Source organism: Panthera leo, chromosome B3, assembly GCF_018350215.1.
Source record: "Panthera leo isolate Ple1 chromosome B3, P.leo_Ple1_pat1.1, whole genome shotgun sequence".
NCBI lineage: Eukaryota > Metazoa > Chordata > Mammalia > Carnivora > Felidae > Panthera > Panthera leo.
In genome coordinates this window covers 112,322,059-112,348,063 of record NC_056684.1, presented here as the reverse complement: position 1 = coordinate 112,348,063, position 26,005 = coordinate 112,322,059, and the positions used below count along the sequence as shown (strand labels likewise).

At 35.4% G+C, this 26,005-nt stretch overlaps 1 protein-coding gene across 3 annotated transcripts in view; it reads right to left on the bottom strand.

Moving 5' to 3' along the window:
* Window positions 1-26,005, bottom strand: part of GPHN (gephyrin) — a 611,925-nt gene that overhangs the window by 238,026 nt on the left and 347,894 nt on the right. For all 3 annotated transcript variants that reach the window (XM_042943539.1, XM_042943540.1, XM_042943541.1), the window contains exon 6: window positions 1,226-1,292. In XM_042943539.1, the coding sequence (XP_042799473.1) occupies window positions 1,226-1,292 (67 nt within the window). The remainder of the gene's footprint in view (window positions 1-1,225; window positions 1,293-26,005) is intronic.

The following is a 26,005-nucleotide window of genomic DNA, read 5'->3' as shown; positions in this document are numbered from 1 at the left end:
CCTGTAAACCTGAGTAGCATAGTTCTGGGAGACATTTTGGTCATATGATACGATGATGGACTAGGTTGTTAATATCTGTGTAGGACTCCAGTAGTGTGCCAGTATCTTCTGGCTCATATTTCAGGTTATATCTACCACCCTACTGTGAAATGTTATAAAACTGGTGTTGCTAGAAAGATTAGAATACTGATACTGATGATCATATATAATGGGAAATTGGGTTAAATCCCCCTCAAAATATAATACCAATGGAAAAATGATTGGCTTGAAAAAGTCAGCTAATTTCTGTGGTAAATAGTTCTGTTCAAAGTATCACATAATACAAATAGTAGCAGATTGAGGTAGAAAACTTAGTATATTAGTACAAAAATATGAAAATGTGTGTCATGGCTTTAGAGGATAGATTAGCTGTTTCTCAAATTCATCTCTCATACTGGCTTCTTCAAATTTTAGACATATTCATACTGATACTGTTGTTGCATCTGTAATATAAATGCTATAGTAAATATAGATGCCCAGCCAGATAAATACAATCATTTTCTATAAGACAGCCTCAGCCAAAGGCCAGGGGAAGCTTGTGTAATGAGGACTTAACCTTATCTCAAGAGAGTGTGGCCTTTGTTCTCAGTTTTTGGGATGTGATAGGAGTCTTTGCTTGCCTTGGAGCTTTGGCCACCAGACAGATTTAACAATGTGATTTATGATGGGTGCTTTGGGCATTTGGGTATCAGTTTTGCCTCTGGAAAGTGGTGGGGGCTAAAGGAATCAGCATAACTTTGGAAAGGGCTAGAGACTAAAGGCCAGCCATATTGGCAGAATGTGATGAGCCCCAGTAAAACTCTGAACACCAAAGGCTTGGCGGCTCCCTGATTGGCAATGCTCCCTGTGCTGCCGTACACTGATGCCAAAAGAATAATGCTTTCATGACTCTACAGGGAGAGGATTATAGAAGGTGTGCATTTAGTCCTTCTCTTTTACTCTTGGTTAACTTTAATTTGTATCCTTTCCCTGTCATAAATTATATCCACCAGCATAACATCTTTCAGTGAGTTCTGTGAGTCTTTCTAGTGAATTATCGAAAGTGAGGGTGGCTTTGGGAATATGCTAGGTTGCAACTGGTGTCAGAAGTGAGGGCAGCCTTGTGGAGTGCTCCAGCTTTTTGGTTGACTAATTTGCAGTTGGCTAAAACTTTATACTAAACCATATAAATCTCAAGGTGGCTTACCTGAGATCCTTTCTTGCTACCTGGCAGGTTAATTATGAGAGTTTTACCTCTGATTCCACATACGGGCCTGAAAGGAAAGAGAAACTGGATGAATACTAAATTGCAATGAATGGTTGGTTTAAATACATTCAACAACAGAGATCAAACATTGTATTTCACATGGCAACAACTGTTTTAGAATGAAATTACTACAGCTAGAGATTCACCAATTGTTACACAAATTAGGCATTCTGGCTGAGGTTTTCACAATAGCTAGTGTGTTAGATTGTAAAGATGTACTGACATAAAATCAGAATATATTAGCCAATTTAAAGAAGTAATGGCCAAAATATCGTCTTTCTCTAGCTTCTTTGTATCTCATACAGTTCTAAGATTTCAATGAGATAAATGTAAAAATGTCTAGCACAGTAATATTTTCAAAAGTCTAAAACAAAAAGCACTCAAGAGTTGAGGGAGACTTAAATTTGAGCTATCGCTTCTTAGCAAAGTGTAAATTTTAAAGTAAAATAAGGTCTCTCACAAATGAATGGCAGTGGGGAGAGTTTGGAGAGCTCAGCTGCTAACAGATCCATTGAAAAACAAGGGCAACTGAAAGCAGAAAGGTCTTTCAAGATTACTGTAAATTTCCAAGCCACTTTTAAACTAGGTGGTTAGATAAGAAACATAAACAATGGAAAAGCACTGGAAGACAGGAATCAAGAGTTGAAGGCCTGGATTTCATATGAGAGTTGGAATCATGCTTTTTCAATAACTGGCTGTGTTACTTTCACCTGGTAACATCTAATTTTCATCAGCTGAAAACAAAGGGATTGGTCTATTTCTAAAATTTTAAAACTAAGATTTTTAAGTCATATAACAGTCTTTTCCCAAAACTTGTTCCTATGAATGAGATTATTAACTACTTTCACTCTCTGAAATAACCTAAATTTGTCTTATGTTTTATTGTTTTTTTTTTCTTGAGTCCTGTTCACAAAGACAAGAGATGATGGCTATTTACTTTAAATTTTCCCTATTCTTTTAATTGAAATATAATTGACAAATAGCATTGTATTAGTTTTAGGTGTACAAAAATGATGTGGTATGTATATATATTGGGAAAGGATTATACAATAAGCTTAATTAACAACCATCACTACACAGTTACTATTTTTTTCTTGTAATGAGAACTCTTACAATCTACTTTCTTAGAAACTTTCAAATATACAATATAGCAGTATTTACTATAGTCACCATGCTAACATTACATCCCTTACATTTATCTTATAATTGGAAGTTTGTGTCTTTGACTACCTTCCTCCATTTCACCCATTGTGCAATGCCTGCCTCAGGCAACCACCAATCTGTTCTCTGTATTTATGAGTTTGGTTATTTTTAGATTCCACATATATGTAAGATAATACAGTTATTTGTCTTTCTTCATCTGATTTATTTCCCTTGACATAATGTACTCAGGTCCAACTATGTTGCTGCAAGCAGCAGGATTTCTTTCATTTTTACGTTCAATAATATTCCATTGCATATACATACCACAGTTTCTTCATCCATTCATCTGTCAATAGACACAGGTTGTTCTAGGTCTTGGCTACTGTAAGTAATGCTACAATGAACATGGGAGTGCAGACATCTTTTCAAGATAGTGATTTCCTTTCCTTTGGATAAATACCCAGATGGAACTGCTAGATCATATGGTAGTTCTATTTTTAATTTTTTGAGCAACTGCCATACTCTTTTCCATAGTGACTGAACCAATTTACATTCCCACCAACAGTACACAGCATTCCCTTTTCTGCACATCTTGTTATCTCATCTTGTTTGATAATAGCCATTCTAGCAGGTGAGTAAAGTGGTATTGCATTGCAGTTTTGATTTCCAATTCTTTGTATCTTTTCATGTAACTGTTGGCCATTTAGATCTTATTTGGAAAAATGTTTATTCAGATCCTTTGCCCATTAAAATTTTTTTTTTTTTTTTTTTTTTTTTTTTTGACAGAGAGGGAGAGTGAGAGAGCAAGCACAAGTGGGGGAGAGAGGCAGAGGGAGAGGGAGATAGAGAGAATCCCAAGCACGCTCCACATTCAGCATGGAGCCTGATGAAGGGCTGGATCCCACAACCCTGGAATCATGACCTGAGCTGAAATCAAGAGTCAGATGCTTGACCAACTGAGCATCCTTGCCCATTTTTTAATTGGATTTTTTTGTACTAAGTTCTATGAGTTCTTTATATATTTTGGATATTATTAACACCTTATTGGATATATAATTTGTGAATATTTTCTTCTGTTCCATAGGTTGCCTTTTCATTCTGTTGATGACTTCCTTTATTGTATAGGTTTTTAGGTTGATGTAGACCCATTTATTTTTGCTTTTGTTGCCTTTGCTTTTGGAGTCAAATTCAAAAAAGCACTGCCTAAGAATGATGTATAGAAGCTTATCCACTGTTTTATTCTAGGAGTTTTATGGTTTCAGGTCTTACATTCAAGACTTTATATTGAGTTGATTTTTGTGTATGGTTTAAGATAGGATAGTAGTCCTATTGTCATTCTTTTTCATGTAACTGTCCAGTTTTCCCACCATTTATTAAAGACACTATCCTTTCCCCATTGTATTTTCTTGGCTCCTTCATCCTAAATTAATGGACTACATATGCATGGGTTTTTTTTATGGGTACTATATTTTGTTCAGCTGATCTATGTCTGTTTCTATGCTTTTGATATATTGTTTTGATTACTATAGCTTTGTAATACAGTTGATTAGGAAGTGTGATGACTCTAGCTTTGTTCACATTTCTCAAGATGCTTTCAATATTTGGGGTTTTCTGCATTTCCATTAAGAATGATTGTTCTATTTCTGTAAAAAATGTCACTGGAATTTTGATAGGAATTGCACTGAATAGATAGATTGTTTTGGGAATACGGACATTGTAACAATATTATTTCAATCCATGATCATGAAATATCTTTCCATTTATTTGTGTCTTCAATTTCTTTCATCAATGTCGTGTAGTTTTCAGTGTATAGGACTTTCACTTCCTTCGTTAATTTTATTCCTAGGTATCTTATTCTTTTTGACGCAATTGTAAATGAGATTGTTTTCTTAATTTCTCTAATAGTTCATTAGTGTATAGAAATGCAACTGATTTATACATATTGATTTTGTAGCCTGCAACTTTACTAATTTGTTTCTTAGTTTTAACATTTTTTTTTTTTTTGGTGTAGCCTTTAGGGTTTATTATATATAATAACATGTCATCTGCAAACAGACAGTTTCACTTCTTTTCTGATTTGGGTGACTTATCTTTTTCCTTTCTAATTGCTCTGGTTAGGACTTCCAGTATTTTGTTAAATAAAAGTGGTAAGGTAGGCATCCTTGTCTTGTTCCAAGTCTTAGATGGAAAGCTTCCAGTTTTTTACCATTGAGTATGATGTTAGCTGTGGGCTTATCACCTGTGTTATTATATTCAGATACATCTCCTCTATATCCATGTTGTTCAGAATTTCCATCATGAATGGATATTACATTTTGTCAAATGCTTTTTCTGCATCTGTTGAGAGGATTGTATGATTTTTTAATGTTTATTTATATTTTAGAGAGAAACAGAGAGTGAGCAGGAGAGGGACAGAGAGAGAGAGAGAGGGAGACACAGAATCAAAGCAGACTGAGCTGTCAGCAAAGAGCCTGACATGGAACTCGAACCCTCAAACCGAGAGATCATGACCTGAGCCAAAGGTGGACGCTTAACCATCTGTGCCACCCAGGTGTCCCAAGTATTATATGATTTTTATCCTTTATTTTGTCAATGTGGTCTATCACATCAATTGATTGATGGATGTTAAACCATCATTGAAACACTGGGAAAAAATCCTACTTCATCATGGTCCTTTTATTGTTGTACTCAGTTTGTTAATATTTTGTTGAGGATTTTTGCATCTATGATCATTAGGGATACTGACCTGTATTTTTCTTCTCTTGTAATTTTCTTCTCTGGTTTTGGTATCAGGGTAATGCTGCTTTTATAAAATGAATTTGGAAGTATTCTTTCCTCTTCTATTTTTGGAAGAGTCTGAGAAGGTTTGGTATTAATTCTTCTCTGTTTGATAAAATTCACCAGTGAAGCCATATGGCCATTGATCTGTTACAAGGTTTCAAATTACTGATTCAATCTCCCTATTAGTAATTGGTCTGTTCAGATTTTATATTTCATGATTAAGTCATGGTAGACTGTATGTTTCTAAGAATTTATCCTTATTTTGTAGGTTGTCCAATTTGTTGGCATACAATTAATCACCATAGTCTCTTCTGATCTTTGTATTTGTGTAACATCAGTTCTAACATTTCCTCTTTTATAAATGGTTTTATTTAGTTGAGTCACCTTTTTATTATTATATTTTTGGTGAATCCAATTTTTTAAATCTTTTCTAAGTATCAGCTCTTAATATCATTGGTATTTTTGTTGTTTTAATTCTCTAGATCTTTTATTTCTGCTGTTCTTTATTTCCATCCTTCTAATTATGGGCTTAAAATTTTCTGTTTTAGATCCTTGAGGTATAAAGTTTAGTTGAGATCTAAAGTAGGAAATTATTGCTATGAACTTCCCTTTTAGAATTGCTTTTGCTTCATCTCGCAAGTTTTAGAATGCTACCTTTCCATTTTCATTTCTCCCAAGATATTTCTTGATTTTGTTTTGGTTTCTTCTTTGAACCACTTGTTCAGTAGCATGTAGTTGAATCTCCATATATTTGTGATTTTTCCATTTTTCTTCTTGTAATTTCTAATTTTATACAATTATGAATAAAAAAGACGCTTGATATGATTTTAATCTTAAATTTATTAAGATTTGTACTGTGGTTTAATATATGATCATGGAGAATGGACCAAGTGTGTTTGAGAAAAATGTGTATCCTGCAGCTTTTGGAAGGAAAGTTCTGAAAATGTCTATTAAGTCCATTTGGTCTAAAGTGTCATTAAGTGTAATGTTTCCTTACTGATTTTCTGTATGGGTGATCTAATCATTGATGAAAGCACAGGGTACTGAAGACTCCTACCATTATTGCATTGCTCTCTAATTTTCCTTTAAAGTTTGTTAATTTTTGCTTTATATATTTAGATACTCCATTCTTTGGTGCATAAGTTTTAGCAAATGTTGTATCCTCTTGTTGGATTGATCCCTTTATTATTATACAATGACCTTCTTTTGCGTTTTTCTTGAAATCTGTTTTGTATAAGCATAATTATCTCAGCTTTCTTTTGTTTTCCATTTGAAAATATCTTTTTCCATCCTTTCACTTGCATTCTGTGTGTGTCCTTACATCTGAAGTGAGACTCCTGTTGGCAGAATATAGTGGGGTCTTGTTTTCATTAATCCATTCGCCACTCTATGTTTTAATTGGAGAATTCAGTCCATTTAAAGTAATTATTAATAGGTAGGGACTGACTGTAATTCTGTTGTTTTCTGGCTGTTTTGTAATACCTTTGTTTCTTCTTTTGCTTCCTTTCTTTGTGATCTGATGGCTTTCTGTAGTGGTGTGTTTCAATCCCTTTCTCTTTATCTTTTGTGTGTCTCCTATAGGTTTTTGCTTTGTGGTTACCATGAGGCTTACATAAAAAATATTTATAACAGCTGATTTGAAGTAGATAATAACTTAAGTTTGAAAACATTCTAACGCTCTACATTTTTACACCCTGCACTACTTCTATTTTTGGTGTCACAATTTACATCTCTTTAACTTGCATATCCATTAATAAGTTACTATAGTTATAGTTATTTTTTAATACTTTTGCCGTTTTTTTTTTTTTTTTTTTTTGAGAGACATAGAGTGAGCAGGGGACAGGCAGAGAGAAAAGGAGAGAGAGAATCCCAAGCAGGCTCCCCATTGTCAGTGCAGAGCCCTCACCAACCGTGAGATCATGACCTGAGCGGAGATCGAGAACTGGAGGCTTAAATGACTGAGCCACCCAGGCACCCCAATACTTCTGTCTTTTAACTTTCACATTAGATATATAAGTGATCAATCCATCACCATTAAAACATTATTCTAAATTCAACTATATATTTATTTTTACCAGTGAGATTTACACTTTCATTTGTTTTCCTGTTACTAAATATTACCCTTTTGTTTCAGCTAAAAGAAATCCCTTTAACACTTCTTGTAAGGCCAGTCTAGTAGTGCTGAATTCTTCAGCTTTTGCTCATAAGGAAAACTCTTTCTCTCTCCTTCAATTCTGAAGGACAACATTGTTTGGTAGAGGATTCTTGTTTGGCAGGCTTTTTTTTTTTTTCTTTCAGCACTTGAATATTTTTTGTCACTCCATTCTGACCTGCAAAGTTTCTGCTGAAAAAAAATCTACTGATATTTTCTAAGGATCCCTTGTATATAAAAAAAGTTTTTTTTTCTCTTGCTGCTTTTATGTCTTTCAGCGGGTCTATTTGGATTCATCCAATTTGGAACTCTTGGGCTTCTCGAGTCTGGATGTCTATTTCCTTCCTTAGCTTAGGGACATTTTCAGCCATTATTACTTCAAATAAGCTTTCCACTTCTTTCCCTTTTCTCCATCTGGGATCTTTACATTGTGAATACTAGTCTGCTTGATGCTGTCCCAAAAGTGTCTTAAACTATCTTCAATTTTTTTTTTTCTCCTCTGACTGAATTCCATTGCCCAGTCTTCAAGTTTGCTGATTCTTCTGCTTCATCTAGTGTTGTTAAATTCCACTACTGATTGTTTTAGTTATGTATTCTTCAGCTATGTGATTTTTGTGTGGTACCTCCTATATTCTCTCTTTTGAAATTCTCACTTTGTTCAGACATTATTCTCCAGACCTTGGTGACTATCTTTAGGACCATTATTTTGATCTCTTTATCAGTTAAATCATCTATCTCTCTATCATTAATTGTTTTTATGAGGTTTTATCTTTAAGGTACAGAGAATTTGACTGATACATGCCCCTGGGATCTTTGTAATTTTATACAGCAAGTTCATCCCATCTGTGTTAATGTAGATTCCTTTTCTAAGGATAATGGCAATGAATTTATCCTGACAATAATGTATTTCAATATATTTGTAATTTATAAAGTACTATGGAACTTGGAATTTAATTTCCAATTATAAGAATGTAACTCTATTTTCCAAGAATGTTTAAGAATGTTCCAAGTATTAAGTCCCTTCACCACAAGGTTATTGGCAAATACAAATTCAGTTAATTCTTTTTATTCCAACTTTTTGGTAAACAAGCCCAGGCCTATTATATTTCCAAAAATACTTCATCTACTCTCGGATGACATCTTAAATAGTAGTGCTAATAAATGTATAAATAAAAACTCCAGTCAGTATTGTATGTATGTAGAAAAGTTATAATATCTAGATTACTACTTTTCTGTGTGTGTGTTATGCATGTATTGTGTATATAATTAAAAACCTTAGTATATATTCATGAGAGACTATATCTGTTACTTTCTCTTAATCTTTTTGGACTTTTATTTTGCCACTTTTTCAAAAAGTCCATCAGTTTCTTTCAATATCTAAAAATTAATTTTGGGATGTAGTTTTTCATCTATAGAATGTCCAGAGTCATGGCAAAAAGAAAATATTTTAACTTTATATACCTCTTTTGTTTATTTTCACAAACACTATCTTATTTAATAATTTTCAAAAATACAAGTACTATAGTCTTAGTATATTCCAACTAAGGCATATTAGGAAACTAAGGACTCGCACTAAGTATTATGAGATAAATGCAACTCTCTTCCTTAGGGAATTTACAAATGTAATACAAAACATTAAAGCACATAAACAACTATAAGATAGTAGGTAATGACACAAATTGACAAAAAGTGCTGTAAGTTCAAAATAAGAGTTGTAAACTTTTTGGTGAGGATGAGGTAAGTCTTCATGGAAGAGGTAACATTTGAGTGATTTTCTAAAGGAAAATATTTCAATAGGTAGGAAAAAATGGGGGAAGGGTAAGAAAAATAGGGTAGTTTAGATAGAGAAGAAATACAAGGTAAAAGCACAGAGACAAAAAAGAACCAAGTACATTTTGGGTATATTAAGTCTTTCATCTAGGGAGAGCACAGTCTACTCAAAAGACTAATGTGAGGTAAGAAGTACCAATGGACAGATGTCATGGTCTGATAAATTAGTATTTCCAAAATGTAGTCTCTGCACGAGAACATAGCATCATTTGGTAATTTGCTAGACATGTAAAATCTCTCATATTGCCCCTCTCCTTTCCTTAATGCTATTGATCTACTCTTTACTATTAACGTAATCCTGGCTTAGTTACATAGCCTCTCTAATGCTTAGTTTTCAAAACCTGAGTGATTGTAAGGATTAATATAATCTTTGAAATATAATGTATAGTGTCTAGTATATTATGGATAATCAATAAATACTGGCCACTTTTCCCTTAAAAAGTACATTGGGATTAGATGAAGAAGGTCATGAATTCCCTGTAAAGATGTAGACCTTTTTTTTAATTATTAAATTTTTAATTTCAATTCCAGTATAGTTAACATACAGTGTTATATTAGTTTCAGGTGTAGAATATAATGATTCAACAAATCTATACATTTCTCAGTGCTCATTATGATAACTGTAATCTTAATCACCTTTACCCACTGCATCCATCTCCTCACCCACCACCCATCTGGCAACTACCAATTTATTCTCTTTAAGTCTTTTTTCTGTTTGTTTCATAAAGTCCACATATGAGTGAAATCATATGGTATTTGTCTTTACATGAGTTATTTCACTTAGCATTATGTCCTCTAGATCCACTCATGTTGTTTCAAATGACAAGATTTCATTCTTTTTATGGCTGAATAGTATTCCATTCTATAGATATACCACATCTACTTTATCTATTCATCTATGGATGGACACTGGGTGCCTTCCATATCTCAGCAATTATAAATGATGCTGCAGTAAATATAAAGATGCATATATCCTTCAATTTTTGTTTTAATTTTTTTGGGCAAATACCCAGTAGTGAAATTACTGGATCATATATGGTAATTCTATTTTTAATTTTTTGAGGAACCTCGTATTATTTTCCATAGTGGCTACACCAGCTTGTATTCCCACCAACAGTGCATGAGGATTCCTTTCTCTCTACATCCTTGCCAGCACTTGTTAATTCTTGTTTTTTATTTTAGTTATTCTGAACAGGAGTGAGGTGGGTATCTCACTGTGGTCTTGATTTGCATTTCTGATGATTAGTGATATTGAGTATCTTTTCATGTGTATGTTGTCTCTCTGTATGTTTTCTTTGGAAAAAAGTCTGTTCATGTTCTGCCTATATTTAATTGGATTATTTTTTGGTGTTCAGTTGCATAGCTTCTTTATATATTTTGGGTGCTAACCCTTTATCATATATGTAATTAGCAAATATCTTCTTGCATTTATTAGGTTGTCTTTTTGTTTTGTTGGTTTCCTTGGCTTTGCAAGAGCTTTTTATTTTGGTGTAGTCCCAACAGTTTAATTTTGCCATTTGTTTTTTTTTTTTTTTTTTTTTTTTTTAACGTTTATTTATTTTTGAGACAGAGAGAGACAGAGCATGAACGGGGGAGGGGCAGAGAGAGAGGGAGACACAGAATCGGAAGCAGGCTCCAGGCTCTGAGCCATCAGCCCAGAGCCCGACGCGGGGCTCGAACTCACGGACCGCGAGATCGTGACCTGAGCTGAAGTCGGACGCTTAACCGACTGAGCCACCCAGGCGCCCCTGCCATTTGTTTCCCTTGCCAAAGAAGACAGATCTAGAAAAATGTTTCGATAGCAGGTGTCAAAGAGATTACTACCTATGTTTTCTTGTAGGAATTTTATGGTTATAGGTCCTACATTAGGTCTCTAATCCATTTTGAGTTTATTTTTGTGTATCATGTAAGAAAGTGGTCCAGTTTCATTCTTTTCAGTCTAGCTGTTCAGTTTTTCCAACATCACTTATTGAAAAGACTCTTTCACCCATTGTATATTTTTGCCTCCTTTCTCATAGACCAATTGACCATAAAATCATGGGTTCATTTCTGGGCTCTTTATTCTGTTCCATTGATCTATTTGTCTATTTTGTCCCAGAACCATACTGTTTGGATTCCTACAGTTCTTCAGCATGTATTGAAATCTGGGATTGTGAGACCTCCAGTTTTGTACTTCTTTTTCAAGACTGCTTGGGCTACGTTCAGAGTCTTTTGTAATTACATATAAATTAGAAGATTATTTGTTCGGGCTTTGTGAAAAATGTTGCTGGAATTTTGATGGATTGCATTAAATCTGAGATTGCTTTGGGTGGTATCGACATCTTAACACTATTGGTTCTCCCAACCCATAAGCATGTAATACTTTTTCCATTTGTATCATCTTCAATTTTTTTCATCAAGGTTTTATACTTTTTCCAATTACAGGTCTTTTATGTCTTTGGTTAGGTTCATTCCTAAGCATCTTATTTTTTTGGTGCAATTGTAAGTGGGATTATTTTCTTAATTTCTTTCTGTTACTTCATTATTGGTGGATAGAAATCCAACAGATTTTTGTATATTAATTTTGTATCTTGAGATTTATTGCATTCATCAATTCTAGTAGTTTTTTGGTGGAGTCTTTAGAGTTTTCTATATATAGTATCATGACATCTGCAAATAGTGAAAGTTTTACTTCTTCCTTATCAGCCTGGATGTCTTTCATTTCTTTATCTTGTGTATTTGCTGTGGCTAGGACTCTCAGTATTATATTGATTAAAAGTGGTGAGAATGGACATCCTTGTCTTATTCCTGATGTTAGAAGAAAAGCTCTCAGTTTTTCACCACTGAGTATGATTTTAGTTGTGGGTTTTCATGTATTACCTTTATTATGTTGAGGCATGTTCCCTATAAATATATTTGATTGAGAGTTTTTTCATGAAAGGATGTTATATTTTGTGAAATGCTTTTTCTGCATCTATTGAAATGATTATATTGTTTTATATCCTTTCTCTGGTTAATGTGATGTATCATTTTGATTGATTTGAGAATATTGAACCACCCTTGTATCCCTGGAATAAATTCCACTTAATCATGGCAAATGACTTTTTAAATATATTGTTGGATTTGGTTTGCTAATAATTTGTTGAGGATTTTTGCATGTATGTTCGTTGCAGATATTGACCTATAGTTTTCCTTTTTTGTGGTGTCTTTCTCTGGTTTGGTTATTAGGGCAATGCTTGCTTCATAGAATGAATTTGGAAGTTTCTTTTCCTCTATTTTTTGGAATAGTTTGAGAAAAATAGGTATTAACTCTTTTTTCAGTGTTTGCTAGAACTCACCTGTGAAGCCATCTGGTCCTGGACTTGTTTGTTGTGATTTTTTTTTTTTTAAGTTTACCTATTTATTTTGAGACAGCGAGTGCAAGAGGGGACTGGGGGGGGGGGAAGAGGGAGGGAGGGAGAGAGAGAGAGAGAGAGAGAGAGGGAGGGAGGGAGAGAGGGAGAGGGAGAGAGAGAGAGAGAGAGAGAGGGAGGGAGGGAGGGAGGGAGGGAGAGAGAGAGAGAGAGAGAGAGAGAGAGAGAGGGAGAGAGGGAGTATCTCAAGAAGGCTCCATGTTGTCAGCGTGGGGCCTGACTTTGGGGCTCAAACCCATGACCCATGAGATCATGACCTGTCACAAAATCAAGAGTCAGATGCTTAACTGACTGAGCAACTGTGGAGCCCTTGGGAATTTTTTGATTACTGATTCAATTTCATTGCTAGTAACCGGTCTGTTTAAATTTTGTACTTCTTCCTGATTCCATTTTGGGAAGTTACATACATGTTTTTAGGAAATTTGCTTTTCCTCCAGGTTGTCCAATTTGTTGGTATATAATTTTTTGTAATATTCTGTCATAATCATTTGTATTTCTGTGGAATTGGCTGTTATTTCTTCTCTTTCATTTCTAATTTTATTTTTTGAGTCCTCTCTCTCTCTTTTGATAATTCTGACTAAAGGTTTAGCAATTTTGTTGATTTTTTTCAAAGAACCAGCTCTCGGTTTCATTGATCTGTTATGTTTTTTTTAAATTTCTATTTCATTTATTTCTGATCTAATCCTTATTATTTCCTTTCTTATAATGGCTTTGGGTTTTATTTATTCTTCATCTAGCTCTTTTAGGTGTAAGCTTAGGTTGTTTATTTGAGATTTTTGCTCCTTCTTGAGGTAGGCCTCAAGATTGTTATAATTATTGTATTGTTAAAAAAACTTGCAACAAACAAAAGTCCAGTACCAGATGACTTCACAGGGGAATTCTAGCAAATGCTTAAAAAAAAGAGTTAATACCTACTTTTCTCAAACTATTCCAAAAAATACAGGAAGGGAAACTTCCAAATTCATTCTATGAGGCAAGCATTGCCAAGCATTGCCATATACATATACATATACATATGTATGTAATTATAGTATATATATATATATATATACACATATAATTATATTTTATATATGTATAATACTATATATAATTGTTAATAGAATTATAATATAATTGTATTGTTATAATCTTCTCTCTTAGAACAGCTTTTGCTGCCTCCCAAAGATTTTGGACCAGTATGTTTTCATTTTCAATTGTCTCCATAGATTTTTTTGATTTCCTGGTGGACCCATTCACTGTTTAATAGCACTTTTTTTTTTTTATCTTCAATGTATTTGTATTCTTTCCAAATTTTTTCACTTCTAGTTTTACATTGTTGTGGTCAGAAAGGATGCATGATATGATTTCAGTCATTTTGATTTTGTTTAGACCTGTTTTGTGGCCTAATCATGTGATCTATTCTGGATAATGTTCCATGCACACTTGAAAAGAGTGTGTATTTTGCTGTTTTTGGATGGGAAGTTTTGAATACATCTGTTAGATCCATCTGGTACAATGTGTCATTCAAAGCCACTGTTTCCCAGTTAATTTTCTGTCTGGATGATCTATCTACTGATGTAAGTAGGGTGTTGAATTCTCCTACTATTATTGTATTATTGTCAATTTCTTTCTTCATGCCTGTTAATAGTTGCTTTATGTATTTGGATGCTTCTACATTGGGTGCATAAATATTTACAATTGTTATAGCTTTTTGTTGGATTGCTCCCTTTGTGCATATGTAGTGTCCTTTTTTTGACTCCTATTACAGTCTTTGTTTTAAAATCTATTTTGTACAAGATAAGTATTGCTATGTCAGCTTTCTTTTCACTTTTATTTGCATAATAAATGTTTTTCCATTCCTTCACTTTGAATCTGCAGGTGTCTTTAGGTGTGAAATGAGTCTCTTGTAGGCAGCTTATAAATGAGACTTGCTTTTTACGCATTCAGTCACCCCATGTCTTTGGAGCATTTATTCCATTTAAATTCAAAGTAATTATTGATAGGTGCATACTTATTGCCACTTTGTTACTTCCTTTATGGTTGTTTTTGTAGTTCTTTGTTCTTTTCTTCTCTTGCCCTCTTTCCTTGTGGTTTATGATTTCTGTAATGATATGCTTGGATTCCTTTCTCTTTATTTTTTGTGTATCTACTACAGGCTTTTGATTTGTGATTTCCACCAGGATTATATATAACATCCTACGCATACAGCAGTCTATATTAGGATGATGGTGCCTAAGTTTGACACTATCCTGAAGAACCAAAGTTTTATTCTCTCCCCAAGTTTTCATGTATATGATGTCATACTTTCCATGCTTTTATCTTGCAAATACCTTGACTGATTTTTATAGATACAATTGATTTTTATTATTGTTGCACTTTAACCTCTGTACTGGTTTTATAAGTGATCGATGTACTACTTTAATCATGTTTGTATGTACCTGTGAAATTTTTTCTTTTCATAATTTTTTAAATCCTGATTATGGCTTTTTCTTTCCACTCAAAGAATTCCCTTTAACATTTCTTGTAAGGGTAGTTTAATGGTGAGGAATTCTTTAACTTTGGTTAGTCTGGAAAACTCTTTAAAGCTCCGTCTATTTGGATTGAGAAGCTTGCTGGATATTCTGGTTGCAGATTTTTTCCTTTCAACACTTTGAACATATCAATGCCACTCCCTTTTGGTCTGCAGAGTTTCTGCTTAAAAAAAAAATCACTAATAGGTTTACAGAGTTTCTCTTGTATATAACTGTTTTCTTTTCTGTTGCTACTTTAAAAATTCTATTTTTGTCATACTTTTTGCCATTTTAATTATTATGTGTCCTGGTATAGACTCCTTGGGTTGATTTTGTAAGGGGCTTGATTTTGCCTCCTGGATCTGAATGTCTGTTTCCTCAGACTAGGGATGTTTTCAGCTACTACTTTTTCAAATAAATTTTATGCTCCCTTTTCTCTCTCCTCTTACTGAAATCCCTATAATGAAAATATTATTAACACTTGATACTATCACTGAGTTTCCTTAATCTATTCTCAATTTTTATTATTTTTTGTATTTGCTGTTCAGCTTGCTTGCTTTACATTACTCTGTCTTCCAACTTGCCAATCTGTTCCTCTGCTTCTGTTTATCTACTATTTACTCCCTCTTGTGTATTTTTTATTTCAGTTATTGAGTTCTTCATCTCTGGTTATTTTATATATTTTCTATCTCTTTGTTGAAGGTCTCACTGAGATCCTCTCACTGTTTTCTCAAGTCCAGTAAGTATGTTTGTAACTATTATATTGAATTCTTTATAAGGCATATTACTTATCTTCATTTCATTTAGCTCCTTTGCTGTGATTTTGTCTTGTTCTTCAATTTGGGACACATTCTTCTTTCTCCTCATTTTGTCCAACTTTGTGATTTTTATCCTACATATTAGGAAAGTCAACATTTCCTGATCAAGAAGTCTTGTAGTGTTTGTAGTGCAATGTCCCCTGTTCACAAGAACGTGTTGCTTCAGGGCTGTCTCCTATGTGTGTTGCTTGCATTCCACTGTTGTGGCTGAGCCATGTCTGCCTTCAGGCCAGTTGGCTTCCATGGCCCTCTGTGCTTGTGGTGGGCAGAGTTTGGTCTCTGTGCAGTTAAGGGGTCAGTCTGGGGCTGACTTGGGCTTGAAGTTTGGCTAGATCAGATGCCTCCCTCAGTCTGTTTGCCAGAAATGTGATCACACCAGATTGCAGGGCACTCTCCCTGCGTTGTTCCCCAAGAGACTCTTTGGTGGGAGGGGCCTGCAGTCATACCAGACGCCTGCCCCCCGTCTGTCTGCTGGGGTTGCAGTCACACTGAACTACAGGGTTCTTTCTTTGCTACTCCCTGTGAGGTTTTTTAAATTTTTTAAATATTTATTTATTTTTGAGAGAAGACAGAGGCACAGCATGAGTGGGGGAAGGGCAGAAAAAGAGGGAGACACAGAATCCAAAGCAGAATCCAGGCTCTGAACTGTCATCACAGAGCCTGACGTGGGGCTCGAACTTGCCAACTTTGAGATCATGACCTGAGTCGAAGTCGGGTGCTTAACTGATTGAGCCACCGAGGCACCCTTCCCAGTGAGGTTTTAATTGGTGGGTGAAGCTGGCAATCAGATAAGATGTCTGACCCCAGCCCACTGTTGGGCTGCAGTTAACCTGTATGTATGGTTATCTTCCCTACTCCCCAGGGCAAGAACTACTTAGTCACTTTAGAGTGGTGCTGGCCACTGCTGGGGCTGCTCGCAGAATGAAACATGTTAGGTGCCACTTTGGAGAGACCCCTGATGAGTAGGGTGGGTTGGATGGAGCAGTCCACAGGAGCTTTTCAAACTGCTGCTTCTACACTGATTTCAGTGGGTTGTTTGCTATACTGTTCTCTTTAAGGGTGAGGATTCAATTTCCTATCACCTCTGGCTCTCCCAGAGCCAAGCTGCTGATTTTTAAAGTTCCTAGTGTTAAGTCCACTGGCTGTAAAACTCATGAAGTTAAGCCCCACTGGTTTTCAAAGCCAAATGTTATGGGGACTCATCTTCCCAGGGCAGGTCACCTGTATCTGGGGTGCCTAGTGTAGTTTGTTCTTCCTTTTCCATGCTTGTGGTATTCCTCCTGATGTGGTTAGTCTCATAGGTTAGTTTGGTTCCATACCATAGTTGCCCAGGTCTCTACTCTTCCTATTGTTTTTTTCATGTGGCCTCTTCTTTACAGCTACCTGTGGAGAGTCTGTTCTGCCTGTCTCGTTTTCTGGGTTTGTTACATTGACATGGCTGTTATCTAGGTGTATCCATGGGATGAGGTGAACTTAGGATCCTCCCACTTCTCAGTCTCTAGAATGTATTCCTTTTTCTTGCATTTTATTTATTAAAAAGTTTTTTTTAATATATGAAATTTATTGTCAAATTGGTTTCCATAATTAAAAAGTTTTTTAAATGTTTGTTTATTTTGGGAGAGAGTGAGAGTATGAATGGGCAAGGGGCAGAGAGAGAAGGAGACACAGAATCTGAAGCAGGCTCCAGGCTCTGAGCTGTCAGCCCAGAGCCCAATACAGGGCTTGAACTCACAAACCACGAGATCATGATCTGAGCTGAAGTTGGACGCCTAACTGACTGAGCCACCCAGGGGCTCCAAGAATGTATTCTTTTTATCTTTCATTTCATTCCATTTTATTTCAGAGAGAGGGAGAGAATGAGTGGGGGAGAAGGGCAGAGGTAGAGAGAGAGAGAATCTTAAGCAGGCTCTATGCTTGGCCAGGAGCTGAACATGAGGCTTGATCCCATGACCCTGGGATCATGACCTCTAGAGTCAGATGCTCAACTGACTGAGCCACCTACACATCCCTCTAGAATGTATACTTAACACAATGGGGACCACTGATAGATTCTTTTTAATATTATCAAAGACTATGTCAAAAATGATAGTCTAAGATAACATGAAAGGGAATGATAGAAGATATAAAGAAAAAAGTATGATAAAAGTTCAATGATTTTTTTTGCTTCATATTCTGTGATGTATCTGTTTCAGTACCTTATACAGTACCTTGTTTTTTCTAGAGAATATCTTACTTCCTTTTCTACTGTTTTTTCTCTTTTCTCTTTTGAGGGAAGGGAGGGTGCAGAGAACTAACTTTTTCTTTTGCCATTAAAAATATGGAAAAGATGTTAAGATGACTTGTAAGTAACTTAACATCTAATATTTAACTAGTACTTTTTATCTGTCATATACTATACTAGTAATTTTATTTTCTACTCAGAACATCCATGAGGTAGGCATTATATATTACCTTTCAGTTTTTAATATGTAAACATAAATTTCTGACATCTTTGAAAGAAACTACTTACTCTTTAGTTCTAATTTTTAGATATTTCTACATATGATACAGAAGATAAAATTATTATTTTTGTCAGCACTAGAGTTAAGATAGCAACATGTTATTCAACAAAAAGTTGAGATATATTTTCTTAAATTTACTTATGAAATAAACATCAGAAAAAGAAATATAAATAAGGTAAGGATTTTTGTTTGTATCCTTTGAAAGATTGTTCTGGTTTTGTCTTCTTCAAACATATCAAATTAGAAAAGGCATAAACAGCCAGACATATTCAATATTAAGTGGTAAGACAGAAGTAGTTTTTTAAAATAAGGAATATATTTAAAATCAAATTAACTCAGTTAGTGCATTACCCTCAGTAACAGATTGAATTATCATTAATTTCAATATAAATCCATCTAGTGGAGAGCTACCAAGGCAAAAAACAAAAACAAAATACAAGAATAAAAAACCTGAACTTATTTTCCAATTAATTGTGGGATAATTTGTTATTTTTATTACTTAAAACACCTTCCAATATATAAACAGTATGGTTACTAGAGTGAATTCATTTATTTATTCAGCAAGTATTGAGTGCTTACCATAGGCAAGGCAGTGTTAAGCAATGGGGTTACAAGAATGAGTAAATAATCTTGCCTTAGGGGAGTTTACAGATTTATAGGAAAATATCAGTAAATGTTAAGATAATTAAATAGGTGCTACGGGTACATGAAAAACTATGGAAATGGTAGGAAGGCATTTTAGTCTTAGGTGAGAAAGGGTAATGGTGATTAGGGAAGAAAAAAAAATTTAAGCTGCTACCTGAAAAACAGGTTTAGAGGCAGTCTGGGAAGAACATTCCAGGCAGAGGAAATGGTATGTAAAAAGGACTCAGAAGCTAGCAAGAGAACCTGATGTGTGTGGTAACAACAATGAGGACAAATGGGTAGAACAGAGTAAATGGGTCTCTCCCCAAAAATTTGTATGTTGAAATCCTAACCCCAATTGTGATGGTATAAGGAGATAAAGCCTTTGGGAGGTACTGAGGTCATGAGGGTGAAGCCATCATAAATGAGATTAGTGCCTTTAAAAAAGGGACTCCAAAGAGCTCTCTCACTGTTGACCCATTGCCACATAAGGATACAAACATAAGTCAGAATTCTACAACCTGGAAGAGGCTCTCATCAGAACCTAACCATGCTGGCATTCTACTCTCAGATTTAAAGCATCTAGAATTGGGAGAAATAAGATTCTGTTTAGAAGCCACCCAGTCTATGATACTTTGTTATAGCAGCCCAAATTAAAACAGTAGGTGGGAAATGCTGCTAAAAAGGCAGTTAGCAGAGATAGTTTATATAGGCCCTGGAAAATAATCTTAAAGAAATCAATTTGTATTCATAGGAAAATGACATTTCACTTAAGTTTTGAGAAGAAGAATAATATGTTGATATTTTTGTTTTCAAAGGATATCTCTGGGCTGCAATTTGAAAAACTGATTTGATGGGTGGGAAACAGGAAGCAAAGAAACCTGTTGAGAGAATGTTGGAATAATAGGAGATGAATTAGGATGGTTGCAATACTGATGTACAAAATGGACATGTTATATTTAAGTATATTCTGATTTACAGAGAATATGAAACTAACTTGTATTCTAAAATATATATTTTTTGAAATTTAAATACACAAAGGACAAATTTTTAAAATGAGAGATATATTTTTAACTTTTTATTAATTTTTAAAATTTACATCCAAGTTAGTTAGCATATAGTGCAACCATGATTTTAGGCAAAGATTCCTTAATGCCCCTTACCCATTTAGCCCATCCCCCTTCCCACAACCCCTTTTTATGTTTTTGTCCCCCTCCCTGTTTTTGTATTATTTTTGTTTCACTTCCCTTATGTTCATCTGTTTTGTATCTTAAAGTCCTCATATGAGTGAAGTCATATGATATTTGTCTTTCTCTGACTAATTTCACTTAGCATAAAACCCTCTAGTTTCAACCACGTAGTTGCAAATGGCAAGATTTCATTCTTTTTGATTGCTGCGTAATACTCCATTGTATATATACCACATCTTCTTTATCCATTCATCCATTGATGGACATTTGGGCTCTTTCCATACTTTGCCTATTGTTGATAGTATGGCTATAAACATTGGGGTGCCTGTGCCCCTTTGAAACAGCACACCTATATCTCTTGGATAAATACCTAGTAGTGCACTTGCAGGGTTGTAGGGTAGTTCTATTCTTAATTTTTTGAGGAACCTCAATACTGTTTTCCAGAGTAGCTGCACCAGTTTGCATTCCCACCAGTAGTGCAAAAGAGATCCTCTTTCTCTGCATCTTCACCAATATCTGTTGTTGTCTGAGTTAATGTTAGCCATTCTGACAGGTGTGAGGTGGTATCTCATTGTGGTTTTGATTTGTATTTCCCTGATGGTGAGTGATGTTGAGCATTTTTTCATGTGTCGGTTGGCCATCTGGATGTCTTCTTTGGAGAAGTGTCTATTCATGTCTTTTGCCCATTTCTTCACTGGATTCTTTGTTTTTTGGGTGTTGAGTTTGTTAAGTTCTTTATAGATTTTGGATACTAACCCTTTATCTGATACGTCATTTGCAAATATCTTCTCCCATTCTGTTGGTTAGCTTTTAGTTTTGCTGATTGTTTCCTTCACTTTGCAGAAATTTTTATTTTATGAGGTCCCAATAGTTCATTTTTGCTTTTGTTTCCCTTGCCTCCAGAGACGTGTTAAGAAGTTGTTGCTGCCGAGGCCAAGGAGGGATTTTGCCTGCTTTCTCCTCTAGGATTTTGATGCCTTCCTGTCTTACATTGAGGTCTTTCATCCATTTTGATTTTATTTTTGTGTATGGTGTAAGAAAGTGGTCCTGGTTCATTTTTCTGCATGGAGCTGTCCAGCTTTTCCAGCACCACTTGCTGTCTTTATCCCATTGGATAGTCTTTCTTGCTTTGTCAAAGATTAGTTGGCCATATATTTGTGGGTCCATTTCTGCGTTCTCTTTTCTTTTTTTTTAAATTTTTTTTTTTTCAACGTTTTTTTAATTTATTTTTGGGACAGAGAGAGACAGAGCATGAACGGGGGAGGGGCAGAGAGAGAGGGAGACACAGAATCGGAAACAGGCTCCAGGCTCCGAGCTGTCAGCACAGAGCCCGACGCGGGGCTCGAACTCACGGACCGCGAGATCGTGACCTGGCTGAAGTCGGACGCTTAACCGACTGCGCCACCCAGGCGCCCCTGCGTTCTCTTTTCTGTTCTATTGATCTGAGTGTCAGTTCTTGTGCCAGTACCATACTGTCTTGATGATTACAGCTTTGTAATACAGCTTGAAGTCTGGGATTGTGATGCCTCCTGCTTTGGTTTTCTTTTTCAAGATTGCTTTGGCTATTCAGGGTCTTTTCTGGATCCATACAAATTTTAGGATTGTTTGTTATAGCTCTGTGAAGAATGCTGGTATTATTTTGATAGATACTGGATTGAACATGTAGATTGCTTTGGGTAGTTTTAACAATATTTGTTCTTCCTATCCAGGACCACGGAATCTTTTTCCATTTTTTTGTGTCTTCTTCAATTTCCTCCATAAGCTTTCTACAGTTTTCAGTGTATAGATTTTTCACCTCTTTGGTTAGATTTATCCCTAGGTATTTTATGGGTTTTGGTGCAATTGTAAATGGGATCGATTCCTTGATTTCTCCTCCTGTTGCTACATTGTTGGTGTATAGGAATGCAACTGATTTCTGAGCATTGATTTCATATCCTGCCACTTTGCTGAATTCATGGATCAGTTCTAGCAGTTTTTTGGTGGTATCTTTTGGGTTTTCCATATAGAGTATCACGTCATCTGAGAAGACTGAAAGTTTGGTCTCCTCCTGGCCGATTTGGATGCCTTTTATTTCTTTGTGTAGTCTGATTGCTGAGGCTAGGACTTCCAAAACTATGTCGAATAACAGTGGTGAGAGTGGACATCCCTGTCTTGTCCCTGACCTTAGGAAGAAAGCTCTCAGTTTTTCCCCATTGAGGATATTAGTATTGGGTCTTTCATATGTGGCTTTTATGATCTCAAGGTATGATCCTTGTATCCCTACTTTCTTGAGGGTTTTTATCAAGAAAGGATGCTGTATTTTGTCAATTGCTTTCTCTGCATCTATTGAGAGGATCATGTGGCTCTTGTCCTGTGATGAAACACATAGATTGTTTTGTGGATATTGAACCAGCCCTGCATCCCAGGTATAAATCCCACTTAGTCGTAGTGAATAATTTTTTTAATGTACTGTTGGATCTGGTTGGCTAATATCTTGTTGTGGATTTTTGCATCCATGTTCATCAGGGAAATTGGTCTATGGTTCTCCTTTTTAGTGGGGTTTTTGTCTGGTTTTGGAATCAAGGTAATGCTGGTTTCATAGAAAGAGTTTGGAAGTTTTCCTTCCATTTCTATTTTTTGTAACAACTTCAAGAGAATAGATGTTAACTCTTCCTTAAATGTTTGGTAGAATTCCCCTGGAAAGCCATGTGGCCCTGGACCCTTGTTTTTTGGGAGATTTTTTTATTACTAATTTGATTTCCTTACTGGATGTGGGTCTGTTCAAATTTTCTATGTCTTCCTGTTTCAGTTTTGGTAGTGTATATGTTTCTAGGAATTTGTCCATTTCTTCCAGATTGCCCATTTTATTGGTGTATAATTGCTCATAATATTCTCTTATTATTATTTGTATTTCTGCTTTGTTGGTTGTGATCTCTGCTCTTTCATTCTTGATTTTATTTACTTGGGTCCTTTCCTTTTTCTTTTTGATCAAACTGGCTAGGGGCTTATCATCAATTTTGTTAACTGTTTCAAAGAACCAGCTTCTGTTTCATTGATCTGTTACTGCTGTTTTTTGTTTGTTTCTTTGTTTTGATAGCATTGATTTCTACTCTAATATCTATTGTTTCCAGTCTTCTGCTGTTTTTGGGTTTTATTTGCTGTTCTTTTTCCAGCTCTTTAAGGTATAAGGTGTAAGGTATATCTGAGATCTTACTTCCTTCTTTAGAAAGGCCTGGATTGCTATATACCTCCCTCTTATGAATGCCTTTGCTGCGTCCCAGAGGTTTTGGGCTGTGGTGTTATCATTTTCATTGGCTTCCATGTACTTTTCAATTTCCTCTTTAACTTCTTGGTTAGCCCATTCATTCTTTAGTAGGATGTTCTTTACTTTCCAAATATTTGCTATCTTTGCAAATTTTTTCTTATGGTTGATATCAAGTTTCATAGCACTGTGGTCTGAAAATATGCACGGTATGATTTTGATCTTTTTGTATGTTCCATGTGCACTGGAGAAGAATGTATATTCCACTGCTTTAGGATGAAATGTTCTGAATATATCTGTTAAGTCCATCTGGTCCAGTGTGTCATTCAAAGCCATTGTTTCCTTGTTGATTTTTTGATTAGATGATCTGTCCATTGCTGTGAGTGGGGTGTTGAAGTCTCCTATCATTATGGTATTACTATTGATGAGTTTCTTTTTGTTTGTGATTGATTTATATATCTGGGTGCTTCCACATTTGGTGCATAAATGTTTACAATTGTTAGGTCTTCTTGGTGGTTAGACCCCTTGAATATGATATAATGCCCTTCTGCATCTCTTGGTACAGTCTTTAAAGTCTAGATTGTCTGGTATAAGTATGGCTATTCCAGTTTTCTTTTGTTGACCATTAGCATGATAGATGGTTCTCCATTCCCTTACTTTCAATCTGAAGGTGTCTTTAGGTCTATAGTGGGTCTCTTGTAAACAGCATATAGATGGATCTTGTTCTTATCCATTCTATTACCCTATGTCTTTTGATTGGAGCATTGAGTCCATTGATGTTTAGAGTGAGTACCGAAAGATATGAATTTATTGCCATTATGTTGCTTGTAGAGTTAGAGTTTCTGGTGGTGTTCTCTGGCCCTTTCTAGTCTTTGTTGTTTTGGGTCTTTTTTTTTTTTTTTTCATTTTTTTCTCCCCTCAGAGAGTCACCCTTAAAATTTCTTGCAGGACTGGTTTAGTTGTCAGGAACTCCTTTAATTTTTGTTTGTCTGAAAAACTTTTTAAAATCTCTCCTTTTATTTTGAATGACAGCCTTGCTGGATAAAGAATTCTTGGCTACATATTTTTCCAATTCAGCACACTGAATATATCCTGCCACTCCTTTCTGGCCTGCCAAGTTTCTGTGCATAGGTCTGCTGCAAACCTCATCTGTCTTCCCTTGTAGGTTAAGGACTTTTTTTTTTCCCTTGCTGCTTTCATGATTCTTTCCTTGCCTGAGTATTTTGTGAATTTGACTATGATATGCCTTGTTGATGGTCGGTTTTTGTTGAATCTTATGGGAGTCCTCTGTACTTCCTGGTATTTGATGTCTGTGTCTTTCCATAGGTTAGGAAAGTTTTCTGCTATGATTTGCTCACATAACCCTTCTACCCCTTTTTCTCTCTCTTCATTTTTTGGGAAACCCATGATTCTGAAGTCATTCCTTTTTAATGAGTCACTGATTTCTCTAAGTCTTAAATTGTGCTCTTTTGCCTTAGTCTCCCTCTTTTTTTCTGCCGCATTATTCTCCATATTTTGTCCTCTATATCGCTTATTTGCCGTTCTGCCTCATCCATCCTTGCTGCCGTGGCATCCATTTGAGATTGCAGCTCAGTTATAGCATTTTTTGTTCCATCCTGATTAGTTTTTACCTCTTTTATATCTGCAGAGGGGGATTCTAATCTATTTTCGACTCCAGCTAGTATTCTTATTATCGTGATTCTAAATTCTGGTTCAGACATCTTGCTTGTATCTGTGTTGATTAAATCCCTGGCTGTCGTTTCTTCCTGCTCTTTCTTGAGGTGAATTCCTGCTGATATCTGTGGCTTGGTTGTGCAGATTGTTGTGTTAATCCTCAAATCAGTTTTCTAGGTGTGCAAGATGGTTTAGTGTTGATCTGACTATATTTCATGGACGCAAGACACAAAAAAAACTTCCGTGGTGTTCCGCCATTTTGGCTCCTCCCACTAAAATAGGATATATTTCAATGAAAACTGGTCCTAGTCAAGATTCATACCAAAATTTTGATATTTCATGTTAAACTTGGATATATAAAGGCATGGATATATAAAGAATATTACAAAATAATTGTTTCCCTTAAAATTAAAAGTTTATTAAGTATTAAATACACAAAAATTTATAATGCATATATAAAATGTAGATAATAATAAGTCACCCATGTACCTAAAATCTAGGTTGAGATTATTATTTATATCTTCAAAGACCACTGTGTGTTTTATACTGATCTTGTCTCCTTTTTCCCAAGTAACTCTTTTCCTGACTCTTAAAACCATTTCTTTACTTTTTTTTTGAATGTTTATTTTTGAGACAGCGTGCATGTGTAAATGAGCAGAGGAGAGGTAGAGAGAGAGAGAAAGAGAGAGGGACACAGAATTTGAAGCATCCTCCAGGTTCTGATCTGTCAGCACAGATCCTGATGCAGAGCTTGAACCCATGAACCATGAACGAGATCATGACCTGAGCTGAAGTCAGATGCTTAGCCGACTGAGCCACCCAGGCACCCCCTTCCTTATTTTTATAAAAACTTTATCGAGACAGAATCCACATTCTATACAC